The 14,891-nt window shown below is 40.4% G+C and overlaps 1 protein-coding gene across 1 annotated transcript; it reads left to right on the top strand.

Moving 5' to 3' along the window:
- The first annotated feature begins 5,284 nt into the window (after nt 1–5,284).
- Nucleotides 5,285–5,788, top strand: LOC122643158. Its single transcript, XM_043836810.1, has one exon. The coding sequence runs from the start codon at nt 5,285–5,287 to the stop codon at nt 5,786–5,788; it is 504 nt and encodes a 167-aa protein (XP_043692745.1).
- The last annotated feature ends 9,103 nt before the right edge of the window (nt 5,789–14,891 follow it).

Below are 14,891 nucleotides of genomic sequence, written 5' to 3'. Positions count from 1 at the left end.
ATGAATATCCTATGAGACGTGGGGTCTTGTATCTATAGATTTGGGGAGTCTCCCGAACTTCCTAACATGTCTAGAAATCATCCATGTAAAATGATTAAAATATCTCTCGAGGGAAAATATGATGAAAATGGTTATATGAATTGAAAATTTGCCGAAACATTTGAATGATGGATTATTTTGCTATACTCTAAGTTTGATACAGAATTGAGCTCATTTGCATTTGAATTAGGAGAAGATTCTATGTTTTATGAATGGAATTTACATTGAAGGCAGTCCATGTGGCCAGTATAGTCCCTGATTTTCATACCAAATTGAAGTATGTAAAATATGTGAAAAAAATGGCTTTTAAATAATTCAATTCAGACATATAGAGCCTAAGATATAGGTGTCTGAACATTTCAAAACCAACCCTAGATGGGCTTAGCCTACCCAGTTATACTTGGAACTAGCCCGCTTCAGGATAAAGCGACAAAAAATTGACATTCTACACCTATGGGCGTGTTGACGTTTAAAAGACCCAATTCACCATCGAGATCATGTCAGACGACATTCTCTTGTGTTGGTTGGCCCTTCAATGTGTTGAACAATGTCTATAAAATGTCGACCTTGTCAAGTCCACAAATCAACTGACCATAAGTTATGTGCGGCAGATTAGCTGTTTGACTTGAAATCAAAGCATGTTCATTGATATGACTTTGTTATCGAGCCAAACCAGATCAATGTAATTTTGGGGATTTTCCAGAGTGCGTGGACTCTATTTTTTCGAATTTTATTGCTATAACAAAATAAGGTTCGTCCTTGAAGGTCATTAACTCATCTTGGTTCATTCCTTGGCCTCCAAGGCACCCTTTGGACGTGATTAGCATGCCTACTTGCCCAATTTTGATTGACCAAATGGTGTTGGCCCCCTTTTGCACCCCTTGATGAAAAACAAACTCAAAGGATGCAAATTGGACTATTTGGATGAGGTTGTGTGACCCTAGGCCATACTAAGGGCTGTGTAGTCCTTCCTGAGTCTATAAATAGAAATCCTCTCACGTTGAGAAGGATGGCAAAAACTCATGGTTTAAAGAGTATTCTCCATGGCTAGAGTGAGCTAGAGAGAGAAAGTCAACAAACCCCAAGCATGGTTGAGTTGAGTTGAATCTGAATTTGAGGCTCCTCTCCTAAGTCAAGAACTGTCTCCAACCTTCTTTCCACGTTGGTCTCCAACTAAGTAAAGTTCTAAACATAGTTTTTGGTTGTTTAAATCCTTCTCTTCTTTGGTTTTGAATATCTCAAAGGGTTCGCGACCCTTCTTTTTTTGGTAGTGGTCATACGCTCATGTTTTGTTGGTTAAGTTTAGTATGTTGTTTTAGTCTCAACCATATATTCCAATCATGTGCATTGTTCTATTCTTCCATTTTGTGCATTCTTGGGTGAGTTTGCAGATTGTCTCATGTCTCTTTACATGCTTAGGTCATTTTTCTTTTTCCCCTCCATCTTTCCATGGTGATTCTATGATATAGCTCTATTTGAATGCTCCATTTTGACATGCTATATAGTCTATTCATGGATGATTTTATTTTCTCTTCTTTTACATACATCATCTTTCTTCTTCTTTATGTGTCCAAATGTTAGATTCTCGAAGGGTATGTAGTATATTGTTTTCTACTATCAATCTAAGATGATTCTCATGCAATATTGGTTTGTCTAGGTATGTGATGATGATACTCTGTATGTTTTAATATTAGGAATTCTTCACATTTTTACACATGCATATAGCTTAGGTTCTCATTCTTGTATTCAAGCTTACTTCTCATTTGAGACCTAGGTTTTATTTGTATGTTCAATGTCTGCATTGTCTCTTTTGCTTCTTGCATGCATGTTTTCCTTCTTTCATGGTTTTTATTTCTAGAATAGGTATTTTTGTAAGTGTTTTAGGGTTTTAATCTTGATTTTATGTTTTGCAATCAAATTCATGCTTTTAAGTGTTTTCATCACGTTCTCATTGTTGATGTCATTCTAGAGAATTTTTCCTACTTTTCGGGATTTTCTTAGGTCTTGGAAGCTTGTTTTAACCTTAGGGGGCGTTTTGATAATTTTTTATATTTTATTATGTACAAATTTTTATGTTTATTTTGTCATTTTTTTATCATAAGAATTATGATCGATTTTCATTTTATTGTTTGATTCTTTTGCATTATCAGGGTTTTCTTTTTCCTTCCATGCATTATGGTTAAGGTTTTGCCTAATCAAGATTTCTATCCTTGTTGCATTGTCATGTCGTATGCTATATATTTTGTTTTCTTTAAATTCTATATGGTAACCTTGCATGCAAACGATTCTGTATGTGGTTTATAAACCCTAGCTTTTGTTACAGTATTTTATTTAGTTTTAATTTTAACATGTGGCCAGCCAAGTAATAGGAAGACCGGTTTCTATCGGGTGAACTGCCCCCCCCCCCCCCCCATTAAAAGTGGAAATCCTGCTCTTGTGATGCCAATGCGCACACTCTCATTGGCTCCCATGCACATGCAGTGACCACGCTCCCCCACAGAGAACACCTACCTTTTTTTTTTAATATATACAGAGTTCAAAGTTAGAGGGAAGAGTGAAAGTAAAGAAGAATGGCAATGAACTCCCACGGCCAAGTGTGGTCCACCGGTTCTATAAGCCATTGCACCAGTTTTCTGTAGAATCTGATTTCTAGGTTTTTTAAACCTAATGATATTGCTTCTGATGTACCTTGCAGGATTCCTCTCTCTTTACTTTCTTGAAATTGATGTTCTTGCAATTCCAAAATTCATAGTTGCCACAGAGAAATGGTTGTTAGAGATAATGATAACTGTCTAGCCGGCTTCCTTGTAGATGGGTCAAAGCTGTCGTCGGTGATAAAGATGATGTGTACGGTTGTTGGGAGATTTAAGTAAAAAATTTGATTGGGGTGGGGTTAATGGTGGGGGGTTGGGGTGGTCGATTGGCAAGGAGAAATTTGAAGGTTAAGGATTTGGCTCGATGTTCTTAAAGATCAGTTTGTTTCTCACAAGCCAAAGAAGTAAGGATGTGATGGTGGGAAAAAGATAATTAGAATACATGATTTCTCAGATTTTAGGAAACTCGGATTGGTGATGAAATCCTTGACAAAACTGTGAAGATGTTCGGTGCGAAGGCCAAGAGAACCAATTGCCCAGATATGCTGGGTGAAATTACTTGCAAGGAAAAGGTGTTAGGAGGTTCTATAAGAATGGAAAAATTAGGATGCGATGGGATCCATGGATCCTTCCAAATAGAAATATTCTCACCAAATCCAACTTTCAAACAAACTATCTTACAGAAAATAGGCAATACCTTGATTGGGCTCTTCCAAACAACAAAATCTTTACAGTCAAGAGTGCTTATCACTTATTATACAATCGATGGTATGAATTAGGTTTGCAAAAGGTTTCTACTTCATCAACCTCTTCTTCAAGAAGCATTCCTGATTCGGTTTGACAAATTATTTGGTCCAATAAGACTCTTCTCAAAATACAACGGTTCTTATGGCAGTCGTGTGCTTCAGGTCTTGATACGGGTGGTGCATTGCAACATCACCATATTGCTATTGATCCTCTTTGTGGTCATTGTGGATCTACAGAGACTATATCTCATATTTTGCTTGGTTGTAGTTTTGCTAAGGCGGTCTGGTTTGACAGTGGCATGGGATATGTTGATCCATCTCAAGATGGTTTTCAAATTTATCTTTCATTCTTGAATGGAAGTCGTTCTCGGTTTATGGTAAGGAGGAATACAGGCGGCTAATCTCTCTTGCATCTTTTATCTTGTGGTATATTTGGCTTTCAAGATGCGATTTTATTTTTGGGTGGAAACATTGGAGTCCTCAAGAAGATATACTATCTTCCACCAATGCTTATGATGAGTACATAAGATCAGTGCTCGGTGTTGATGGTGGAAGCTGTATGATGGCAACCACATACCATTTGGAACGATCTGTGCAATGGGAGCCTCCACAAGAGAATTGGGTGAAAGTGAACTGTGATGCTAGTCTAAAACATAAATTAGATTCTGGTGGTTTGGGGTTGATCTATAGGAATCCTCATGGTGATATTTTGCTTGCTTTGTCCTTGCCTTAAAATTTTCATACAGCTATTAAAGGTGAGGCATTGGCTATACGGTCAACGTTATTGGAAGGGATTTCTGAAGGATATAGTCATTTGATGGTGGAATCGGACCAACAAACTATTGTGAATTATCTCTAACACAGTGATGCTGCTCCTCCTTTAACTCTCAAACCTATTTTGGATGATGTTCATCATTTATCATCATTTTTTACTGATTGTAATTTCTCTTTTATTCTAAGGGAGCAAAGCTTGGCTGACTCCTTGGCAAGGAAGGCATTATCGGTTGCATTGTTGGAAAAAATCGAATCGAGAAAGAAATTGTAGTCTACCTTGAATGCGTACTCGCTATCTCAAAGGAGATATTTGCCCCCACACGACAAAAATCACCTTCAGGACTCAACAAAGCTATAAAAAAAAACGAGACATAGAATTTCTTTGAGAGACACTAATTGCAAGAGATAGAGATATTTCGTTTGAACACTGCACTTCTATTTTATAGAAGTGAAGCACCTCTTCTAAATAGACATATCTGTTCATTTTGAATTTAAGCCATTATATCGATTGCCATCCGATCTAACGGTACAGATTAAACCAGAGATGAAGCTATTCACAACAGTCATATCATATCAAACGTGACCGTAGGATCTTCTGATCCGACGAATCTAATCATGTCAAAAAATCAACATACCAGATCAGATTGCCTGCATCGCGATGCAAAGTGCTAAGTGTTTGTGTGCGCGTGTGCGTGCTCAGACAGCTATGTCGTCTTCGCATATACACCGTAGAATGCCTCCCTTTTCCGGTTTAACTCAAGAGATAAAGAAAGTAATATAATAAATACTATTTATAACTCTTGTAGTTTTCCGATGTGGGACTAAACCACTTTACTCAAATAATATAATATTTATTTAATCTCTCATCTTATTACAATCTATCTAACATGTACGAGAGTATGACCTGTTTCTCATCCATGGTTAATGGAGTTAGTTTCTTCTCCATCCATGTCTAATACACGATAGTATCAATAATTTGCCTATTGCTACCAAAAAAAAAAAAAACAACAAATCTTTCCTTCCTAACAAGCTTGATCGAACAACCTTTTTTTACCAAAGTATATAGGACCAAACCGCGAGTTTTTCCATCGATGGAAAATGAAGGTCACCTTCGTCATCTTTTGCCCGTCTATGCATGCTTGGCCACATCCTCCTTCAAAGTGGGTAGCGGCTAATTGCGACGGGTCGATCCGTGACAACCTTAGGGGCTACGACACCATAGGCCGTGATGCCAGTGGGCAAGCTCTTTTTGCGGTGGCTGGTGCAACTCCTGATGGAAGCATCCTTCGCATGGAGCTCCTAGCCATGAAATGTGGTCTCCTGAAAGCCCGCGACCTAAACATAACTCATGTGCAAGTGCGCTCTGACTCGACCATGGTAGTTCAGCTGGTTCTTGGTACTTACCAAACCCCATGGCACTCTATCAGTTTGGTTGAAGATATTCAAGAGCTGCAAAGATGCTTTAGGGGTTGCGTTTTTCAACACCATGTCCGAGAAACAAACTCCTGTGCGGATATTCTTGTTGGCTTTGTATTCAATTGCCAAGAGCTCAATTTGTGTGTGAATAGACTCCCGGCGGCACTTTCCAACCTTCTAAGGAATGATGCCACTGGGAAAAAATACTATAGGCTGTAATTCTGCCGGTTTTAATAATATTCCCTCCTTATTCCAAAAAAAAAACTTTAAAATTTGAACCCACAACAATGTTGGGTTAACTAGGAGCCTCTAGCATAATTTAAGAACTAATCTTAGAAGACCGAAACCATGGTTTCAAGAATTGATAATTGGATCAATGATTCGGCTAATTTGTATCAAAATCGACTGACACAGATCTCGATTTCTATCGACCCTAATCGTTAGTGCTTGAATCGAAATCAGATCGACCCCGATTCCTAGTCATTTCTTCATATGCCAACCCTTAGTTAGTAAGTTCGCATATTATACACGTATTAAATATGTATCCGAACGTTTAAATCAAAAAAGCATATTATAATGGGATTTTACTCCTCTCCATTTCCTGATCGGTTATTTCCTATTATTTCCACCCTGAGAGTGCGACAAGTGGCACTTCCAAATCCAACGGTCCACATCTGAAACCCTCAAATTAACTAAGAGTTGACCCTGGTTGGTGTAACCCAAAGACTAACCAGGTTTGGTAACCAAACCCATCCTTAAACCGTGGTTAACCCAAGTTCAAACTCAATCGTCCCATCTCTTTCTCTCCCTCCTATTTTTCCTCATTCACTCAACCCTAACGGAGCACTCTTATGATTTTTGCATTTTTTTACGACGGTTATTGTCACGCCCCTATCCCGATGTAAGATAGTTTGCCACATAGGGGTATGATTGGGACAATCACACATCATCCCAACGCCTACCAGGATCACTGATGTAGTGTTTCAAGCCACAGTCCACCCTATCATCATATTTTGACGACAGAAAGGAACGTACCGAAAGGAATAAATCGTTCCAATTATAGAGTTAGTATAAGCGAAATTAAATTCAAATATGTGAAATTATAGACATCGGTTCTGTAATGATAACACGTAGTACAATAACAGTGTTCATAACCACTCAATCTCTCCTAATAAGTAAGCATACAGTTTATACATGATTGTGGAATGAATACAGAAAATTAAATAATAATTAAACAATCGCCCTAAGGGCTCGAATGCTTGGGTGTACATCTACATCCAAGTCATAGTCATCAACCCCACTTGATCTGCATCCAACGGTGCTCATCAAGAGGGTATCTGCATATAAACTAAAAAGTGGTTGTACAACGGGGTTAGCTACACTAGCTAGTGAGGGAGCAAAGGGGAATGCGCACACATCACACAATCAATATCAAACAGAATGATGCATGCTAATGTTAGATTCATTTTTCACCTAGCACACAATTCTATCAGTGAAGTATATGCTACTGTGATAACTCGAGAAACATTGAGGGTCACTTATCCTATCGCCCCAGTGAGACCTCAATTATCACGAAGGGACCTGTGTCGGTAGAAGTCATCATGACCACCCAGTGACAAACCCCGATAGCCATCACTACCCCTGCCCTGGCCTCTCCTACCTCCACAGACCGCAGAAGCTCAGATTATGGAACACATAAACCCCTGTTGGCAAGGGTTGTAGCATAAGGGAACAAGCATCCTAGCCACAGATATACTATATGCAAATCCTATCGTCCCGAGAGGTATTTCGGGTGCATCAATGTCCCATTCCATCTAGTACCCGAGTACCAGTACGGCATGACACATACAGTTCAGGATGACATACAACATATTTCATAATTAAGTAAATTGGGGTTCCAGTACCGGCACACCCAGCACCGTAGCCCGATATAATGGTGAGCTTACTATCATAACCACAACAGTTCATAATCGAATAAGATGCAATGCGCACAATGCTTATAAGTATAGGATAGCATACTTAATATTAACAATTATATAATATTCAAACCCAACAAAGTCACCCAGAACCCACTCACCAGGCATAGGTGTCATCGGGCGTGATTAGCATGAATTTCCAGGGCTTCGGGTAACATCCGACGTGGTTCAGATGAATCTCACCGGTGCACCAACCTAGACATATAAAGGAAATCATTAAAATGGATATAGAAGGGTCCCATGCTAGGCCCCAAATGGTTAAAATCAAGTTTCAACCAAGACAGCACGAGCGGACTCACGGGCGGTCTCAGCAGAGGTGAATCCACCCCTGACTCCGTTCAGGCCAAAAGGTGAAAACAGGGCGAGCGGACCCACGAGCAAAACTTCTCACTTGAGTTCGGTGGTGCATCCGTTTGACACCTGAGGCAATCATAAAGGGGAGCGGATCCATAGGCGGATGTGCTTCTTGGGTCCGCCCCTGCATCCGTTTGATATCCTAAGATAGACCCGAGAGCAATAGGCCCCGGGCGGAGGCAAACAGAGTGAATCTGTGCCTTCGTCCGCTCAGGCCAACACACAGGGTTTATACTGGGCAGACTGACGGGCGGTACCATGATAGATGGATCTGATCGTTCGTTCGCTGATAGTCTCTTCCTAGATTTCAAGGAGTTTCAGCTCCAGCTTGGAGCTCCTTAGCATCTCAGGAACAGGGGAGGGGTGTCTAAGCATTCCTAGGGTCACTAGAACCTAGGCTTGAACTCATGGATCCAAGATCCTACAAGGTTGGGTCTCAATTAGGGTCCAAGGGTTAAACTAAGATGTCTGGGACACGGGGGTGTGGGTCCCACCTGAAATTAACCCAAAAATGCTGATGACAGCACGGGCGGATCCTCGAGCGGATTCAACAAGAGTTCGTGACTTCGATGCTGCTGTCATGGCCCAAACTTCATGGAAAGTGGCGGGGCTTTGGCCCATACCTCCAAAACTTCGAGGGGGTTCGTATTATACTATTTTCAGTTCAAGGTTATTAGGGTTGACCATGGCCATAAGGCATTACCCATTGGGTAAGGTCTAAATTGCCCCGAGGTATAGGGGATATCTGGGGTACGGGTGTAACATCCTTCCAACCTTATTAAAAATTTCATCCTCGAAATTTGAGGCTACCCGGGTCTCAAGGGCAAAGGCTTGTTGAACAACAATACCTCCCAAATACCCACTACTTGAACTACGTCAAGGTCGGGTCAAAGTAAGGTAGTGTCTAGTTGATACAACAGGCCAGGTTCTATACTTCTCTTCCTCACATGGTCACATTACCACAGGGGTGTGGTCCACAATACCCAGGCTCAATTTTAACTTTTAGAGCCGGTGGTCACAATATACCAGTAGGTCAAAGGGGTATCTCTGGTCTAAAATCTAGGGAACCTTCCTGTTCTAGGTGGCTTAGTCTAGTGTGTAGGGCATCGCTCTGATTTTCACAACTCTGGTCACACTTGGGTTACAGGATTCAAGCTGTCCAGTTCTCATTATAGGGTTCACACTCTGAATGCTGTCACTTCTGGTTGTCTCATTACCTAACCCAACTTGAGAATGATTTGGAATATTGATGGAATCTCCGATTGTTCACTCCCAGCACGAAGGGAACGCATTTGGTGACCCATTACTCCATTCATATCTATCGTTGGAGAAGGTCTTGTTACCTCCTTTGATTTCAGCTTTCAATGTCTTTAGACCCATCTCACAGTGACTATACAAGGAAAAGTCCTTTATGGTTCTCTTTTGAGAGCCAAACAACCTCCTATGGTAGGTCTAAGCCAACTCTTGCTAATTAGTTCACCCAGTCATTTTTAAGATCATCTGTTATTAACCCGGGATCAACATGACCAAGGGTCAGGACTTAACTAAGTGATCACAGTAAAGCCTAGGTAAGGTCATACTTGTAGTACTAGAGAATCACTCTAGTCATACAAGTCCAAGGTCTTAAGGGACATATCTATATATGCATACATATATATATATATCACCAATTCATAGGCAAAATTTAAGAATTACATTCATATCCCTCTGGACATATCTGTCATCTAGGTCAGATCATAAGAACAAGAGTCCTCGAGTATGGTTCGCTAAGTCTTTTTGGAAAGTCAACTCACGGTGTAGGACTCCCTCTATGAGTCTAAACATGGTTTGGAAAACCTAGTAAAGTACAAAAAGAGTCGTCACTAACTCAAGGTGTTATGAGTGGTCTCTAGTTATACCTGGCCTCTGTCGCTCATTGAAATGAACCAGTCCAAGCCAGCCCAAAACTTTCCTTACCTAATATCTACCCACCGGGTTAGGCTTCCTATCCATAAGGTCTAAGTCCACCAATTCACTGGATCTAAGGGTCTTCATCTCCAAACTAACTCTCCTCCCTTTTAGGTAAGAGGGGAGTCACAATACACTAATGCCTGTCATTCTTATCGGCTGCTCTGGCCGATGTAGGCCCAAAAATACAGACATCATGGTTTGCATCTAAGGCAAGCAATTAACCATGCATGGGTCAAGCAAAATGGGTGTCCAACCTAGGGTATAGCCATTAAACCATCACACAAGGGGTGGTCAAAAGGTCTCAAAGTCTAGGTGCTAAATTCTAAAAGAACAGTGAGCGGACTCACGAGCGGTATCAATGCTCTGGTTCCGTTCATGTTTCTCTCGCAAGACAGGGAGAGCAAACTAACGAGCGGATGCGAAATGTGAATCCGTTCGTTCATCCGTTCTCAGAAGACCAAAGGAGGGAATATGAATCGATCAGATCTACGGGCCGACTCATAGCAATGGATCCGTTCGTTGATCCAGTCAGTTATAAAATTATGAATTTTCAAATTTAAGGTGGGGCGGATTGACGAGCGGAGTCACGATAACTGATTCCGTTCGTTCGTCCATTCGAGGAATTTCAACAAAAACAAAACCGTGAGTTCAAAACTCACTTTGGCTCCAAAAGAAAAACACAACCTTAGGGAGAGGGTGGAAGGCTCTACAGATCTCTTGAGGAGTTCTCTTGCAACTTCAAGCCTCCAAGATCACTTCTCAACCAAATCAAGGTAAATTGCTCTTCTCCATTTTCCTTTCAATCCTTTACTCTTCTCATTGAGAGATTTTGCTTGTGTCTCTTCATCTTCTCCTTCATTTTTCCTTGGATTTGTGAGAATTCATCCCAAGTATGATCATGTCTTGACTTTGCTTGCATTCTTATGGCCATAAACACCATGTTCATGCCAAAATAGATTTAGACTTAAGTCCTTGGGTTGGGAATTATGCTCTAATGATCAATGGCACTATAGCAACGGCTTCTTACTTGCTCATTGTATTCTTTTAAGCATTTTAAAGATTACCTATCATTGTTTAGTTAATTATCTTGAATAGGTTCCCATTCTTGATTAAGTAAGCTCTCCCATTCTCTCATGCTTGAGAAACCTTTCAAGTCCATGCTTAATCCATTACATGTATCTAGACTTCACCAAATCATTGCATTGATATACCATCAAATACATTTCTTATACAATTATGTATAGCAATAAGTAAAATCCTTGGAGTCTAGCTTCTTCTCTCAATAGTTCATCCTCTTAATGTACTCCCAAATGTATTTTATATTCTTGAGATTACTTACACAATCCTTGGTATTCATTTCCTTTCTCAACAAAGGGTTCTTGTGTCAAGTTGGGATATCCCATTTCACAACTTATGCTTATTGATTACTTCAGTCTCATCCTTCACATTCATACAGATGGGATTACATGTGGGGATTTGTTTGCATAATATTCTTGTCTCTTCTCTTTTCTCCGAACACATTTCCTATGATTTTCCACGTTCCCATTATACATTTTCATTTTATATCACATTTATACGAACTCCTCCTTTGATTTCTCATCGTGCATAGTCTTTCATTCAAATCATCTCCACATCAATTGGGCTTTTTTACTTTTCCAACTCATTATCAATCTCATACATCATTATTCCATTTTGGCTTACCTTCTTATTACTCTACTTGGTGTTACTTCGTACGGGCAAGTGACTTCATAGCTCCAAAAAGAGAGAGAGACACTGCCATCGTGCCTGCCATTCCTATCACCCACCGGATGTCTCGGCTGACCACTGGAGGTACAGAGGGACACTCCCGGGGACATCTTTTTAAGCAGGAGAATCCTCGTAGAAAGGGACATAACCGTTGAGGAAATGATGGCATATTAGGTGGAGACTAGATTTGAGAAGTTGGAATGGTCCAACATGCTAGTTCTGCCCGAGTTTTACTACCCTGTTCTGATCAGAGAATTCTATTCAAAATTGCTGCTGTCAGAGGGCGATGATGGTGATCTAAGACTGTCTACAGTAGTAAATGGGGTCTCCATCAGTTTTACCACTGAAGAATTGGGAATCATTCTTGATGTTTCGGCAGAAGGAAAGAAGGTTTACTATTCTTCAGACAGCCACCCAGACACAAGCCTGTACCCGGAGGAGAGTAAAGAGTTGTTCCAAGTGTTAACGAACAACAGATGCAAGAAGAATAAGGATCTCTCCAAGTTTCCTCCTTCCCAGTGAGTCCTTACTTTCATTGCCAAAACAAATCTGGTTCCCTCCAAGGTAAGTAGCACACGCCCTTCTCTGATGTCTGCTGTATTAGCTCACTCCCTATATACTGGCCAACTTGTTTGTCTCTCGTACATAATCATGAAGCACCTGGCTCGCACTGTTATGGATTCCACCCGAAGGCACACACTACCTTACAGTCGATTACTCACTTGGGTTTTCCTCTGCTTCGAGGTTGACCTTGATCAGGAACCTAGGAAGTCAAGCACTAGGGAGCCTATCGGGTTCGACACCCTACGAGAGATGAATTTGTACCCTATTTATGACAGTGCAGGAGGACCTATTCAGCACAATAAGGAGAAAGGGATCAAAGATGATGAGGAAGATGATAGTGAAGCAGATTCTAAGCTCAGAGGTCCCAAATCACTTGCAGCAGGTACCTCAAAGATCACAGGGGGAAGTGATGACTTATCAATGGCCATCAAGCGGCTAGGCGTGCGAGTGGCAGATGGCTTCAACAGGATCGGGAAGCAACTAAATGCCCAATCTTGGCGTATGTCGGACATGGGGTGGGGAATAGACGACATCAATTTCTTCCTTGGCCGTGGTGGTGACGCCAGTGTCAGTGACTAGTTCCGATCTCCTTCAAAATTCTCAGAAGTTATCTTATCAGTTCTCTTAATTTCTTGCCCTTGATGGTATTTTGTGGAACTATTTTTGTTTTACTTTCCTTTGGTCTCTTGCATCTCTTTTTTTCCCTTTAATCTGACAGTGTGAACAATCTAAGAACTTGTAGAACTACTAGGTGTATCTATTGATCTTGTGTAGCCACTATCCGGTGTTTTGGGTCAAACAGGTGAAATCTGATATTTTAAGTTGAAAAGGGCACAGGCATGGCCAAACAGGAAATGATACAATCATAGTTGGATTCGAAAATCTGAGTTGAGCAGAATAGAATCACAGGTGTCAAATGGTGAAAAACACTAGTTGCCTCTAGGAAAATTAAAATCTTTGAAATAGTTGTATTTAGCGTTATAAATGTGTATATATATATAATTAATTCTCTCTTTTAGATCATTGTGGATTATTAAGGTTGGTTAAATTTAATCCCTTACTGATCATAAATTATAACGTATATATAACCATTTAGTATCTATTTAGGACTCAACCAAGCAAGTACATAATTATATCTCCAAACCTATGTTTTCAAACTCTAGGTTCCAGGTTGTCTATTATCATCTAGATTCTTATTTCCACTCCAATCAGTCTTCTCCCTAAGTCTGCACACAATCATTTATGCTCTTAAGATTTTTTTTATTTATAACCTATTTGTGGAGAGTAAATCAAAAGGTTACACTGGACTGTGGTCGGTGCAGAGCATCATTGCTCTGATACCACTCTGTCACGCCCCTATCCCAATGTAAAATAGTTTGCCACATAGGGGTATGACTGGGACAATCACACATCATCCCAACGCCTATCAGGATCACTGATGCAGTGTCCCGAGCCACAGTCCACCTTGTTATCACATTATGACGATAGAAAGGAACGTACCAAAAAGAATAAATCGTTCCAATTATAGAGTTAGCGGAAACCAAATTAAATTCAAATATGTGAAATTATAGAGCATCGGTTCTCTAATGATAATACATAGTACAATAACAGTGTTCGTAACCACTCAATCTCTCCTAATAAGTAAGCATGCAGTTTATACATGATTGTGGAATGAATACAGAAAATTAAATAATAATTAAACAATCGCCCCAATGGCTCGAATGCTTGGGTGTAGAAATTATAGAGCATTGGTTCTCTAATGATAACACATAGTACAATAACAGTGTTCGTAACCACTCAATCTCTCCTAATAAGTAAGCATGCAGTTTATACATGATTGTGGAATGAATACAAAAAACTAAATAATAATTAAACAATCGCCCCAATGGCTCGAATGCTTGGGTGTACATCTACATCCAAGTCACAGTAATCAATCCCCTTTACCACAAAAAAAAAAAAAAATAGTACTCAATCCCACTTGATCCGCATCCAACGGTGCTCGTCAAGAGGCTATCTGCATATAATCTAAAAAGTGGTTCTACAACGGGGTTAGCTACACTAGCTAATGAGGGAGCAAAGGAGAATGCGTAGACATCACACAATCAATATCAAACAGAATGATGCATGCTAATGTTATATTCATTTTTCACCTAGCACACAATTCTATCGGTCAAGTATATGCTACTGTGATAACTCGGGAAACACTGAGGGTCACTTATCCTATCGCCCCAGTGAGACCTCAATTATCACAAAGGGACCCGCGCCGGTAGAAACCATCATGACCACCCAGTGGCAAACCCCGATAGCCATCACTACCCCTGCCCTGACCTCTCCCACTTCCACAGACCGTAGGTGCTCAGACTATCCAACACATAAACCCCTGTTGGCAAGGGTCGTAGTATAAGGGAACAAGCATCCTAGCCGCAGATATACTATATGCAAATCCTATCGTCCTGAGAGGTATTCCGGGTGCATCAACGCCCCATTCCATCTAGTACCCGGATACCAGCACGACACGGCACATACAATTCAGGATGACATACAACATATTTCATAATTAAGTAAATTGGGGTTTCGGTACCGGCACACTCAGCACCGTAGCCCGATACAGTGGTGAGCTTACTATCATAACCACAACAGTTCATAATCGAATAAGATGCAATGCGCACAATGCTTATAAGTATAGGATAGCATGCTTAATATTGACAATTATATAATATTCAAACCCAACA

This window comes from Telopea speciosissima, chromosome 10, assembly GCF_018873765.1.
Source record: "Telopea speciosissima isolate NSW1024214 ecotype Mountain lineage chromosome 10, Tspe_v1, whole genome shotgun sequence".
Classification (NCBI taxonomy): Eukaryota; Viridiplantae; Streptophyta; class Magnoliopsida; order Proteales; family Proteaceae; genus Telopea; species Telopea speciosissima.
Note: the sequence above shows the minus strand (reverse complement) of the source record. Positions and strands in the feature narration are given on the sequence as shown.

What these genes read in the sequence shown, in the direction of transcription:
- LOC122643158 (XM_043836810.1), top strand. Translation starts at nt 5,285, where the DNA reads ATGCATGCTTGGCCACATCCTCCTTCAAAGTGGGTAGCGGCTAATTGC.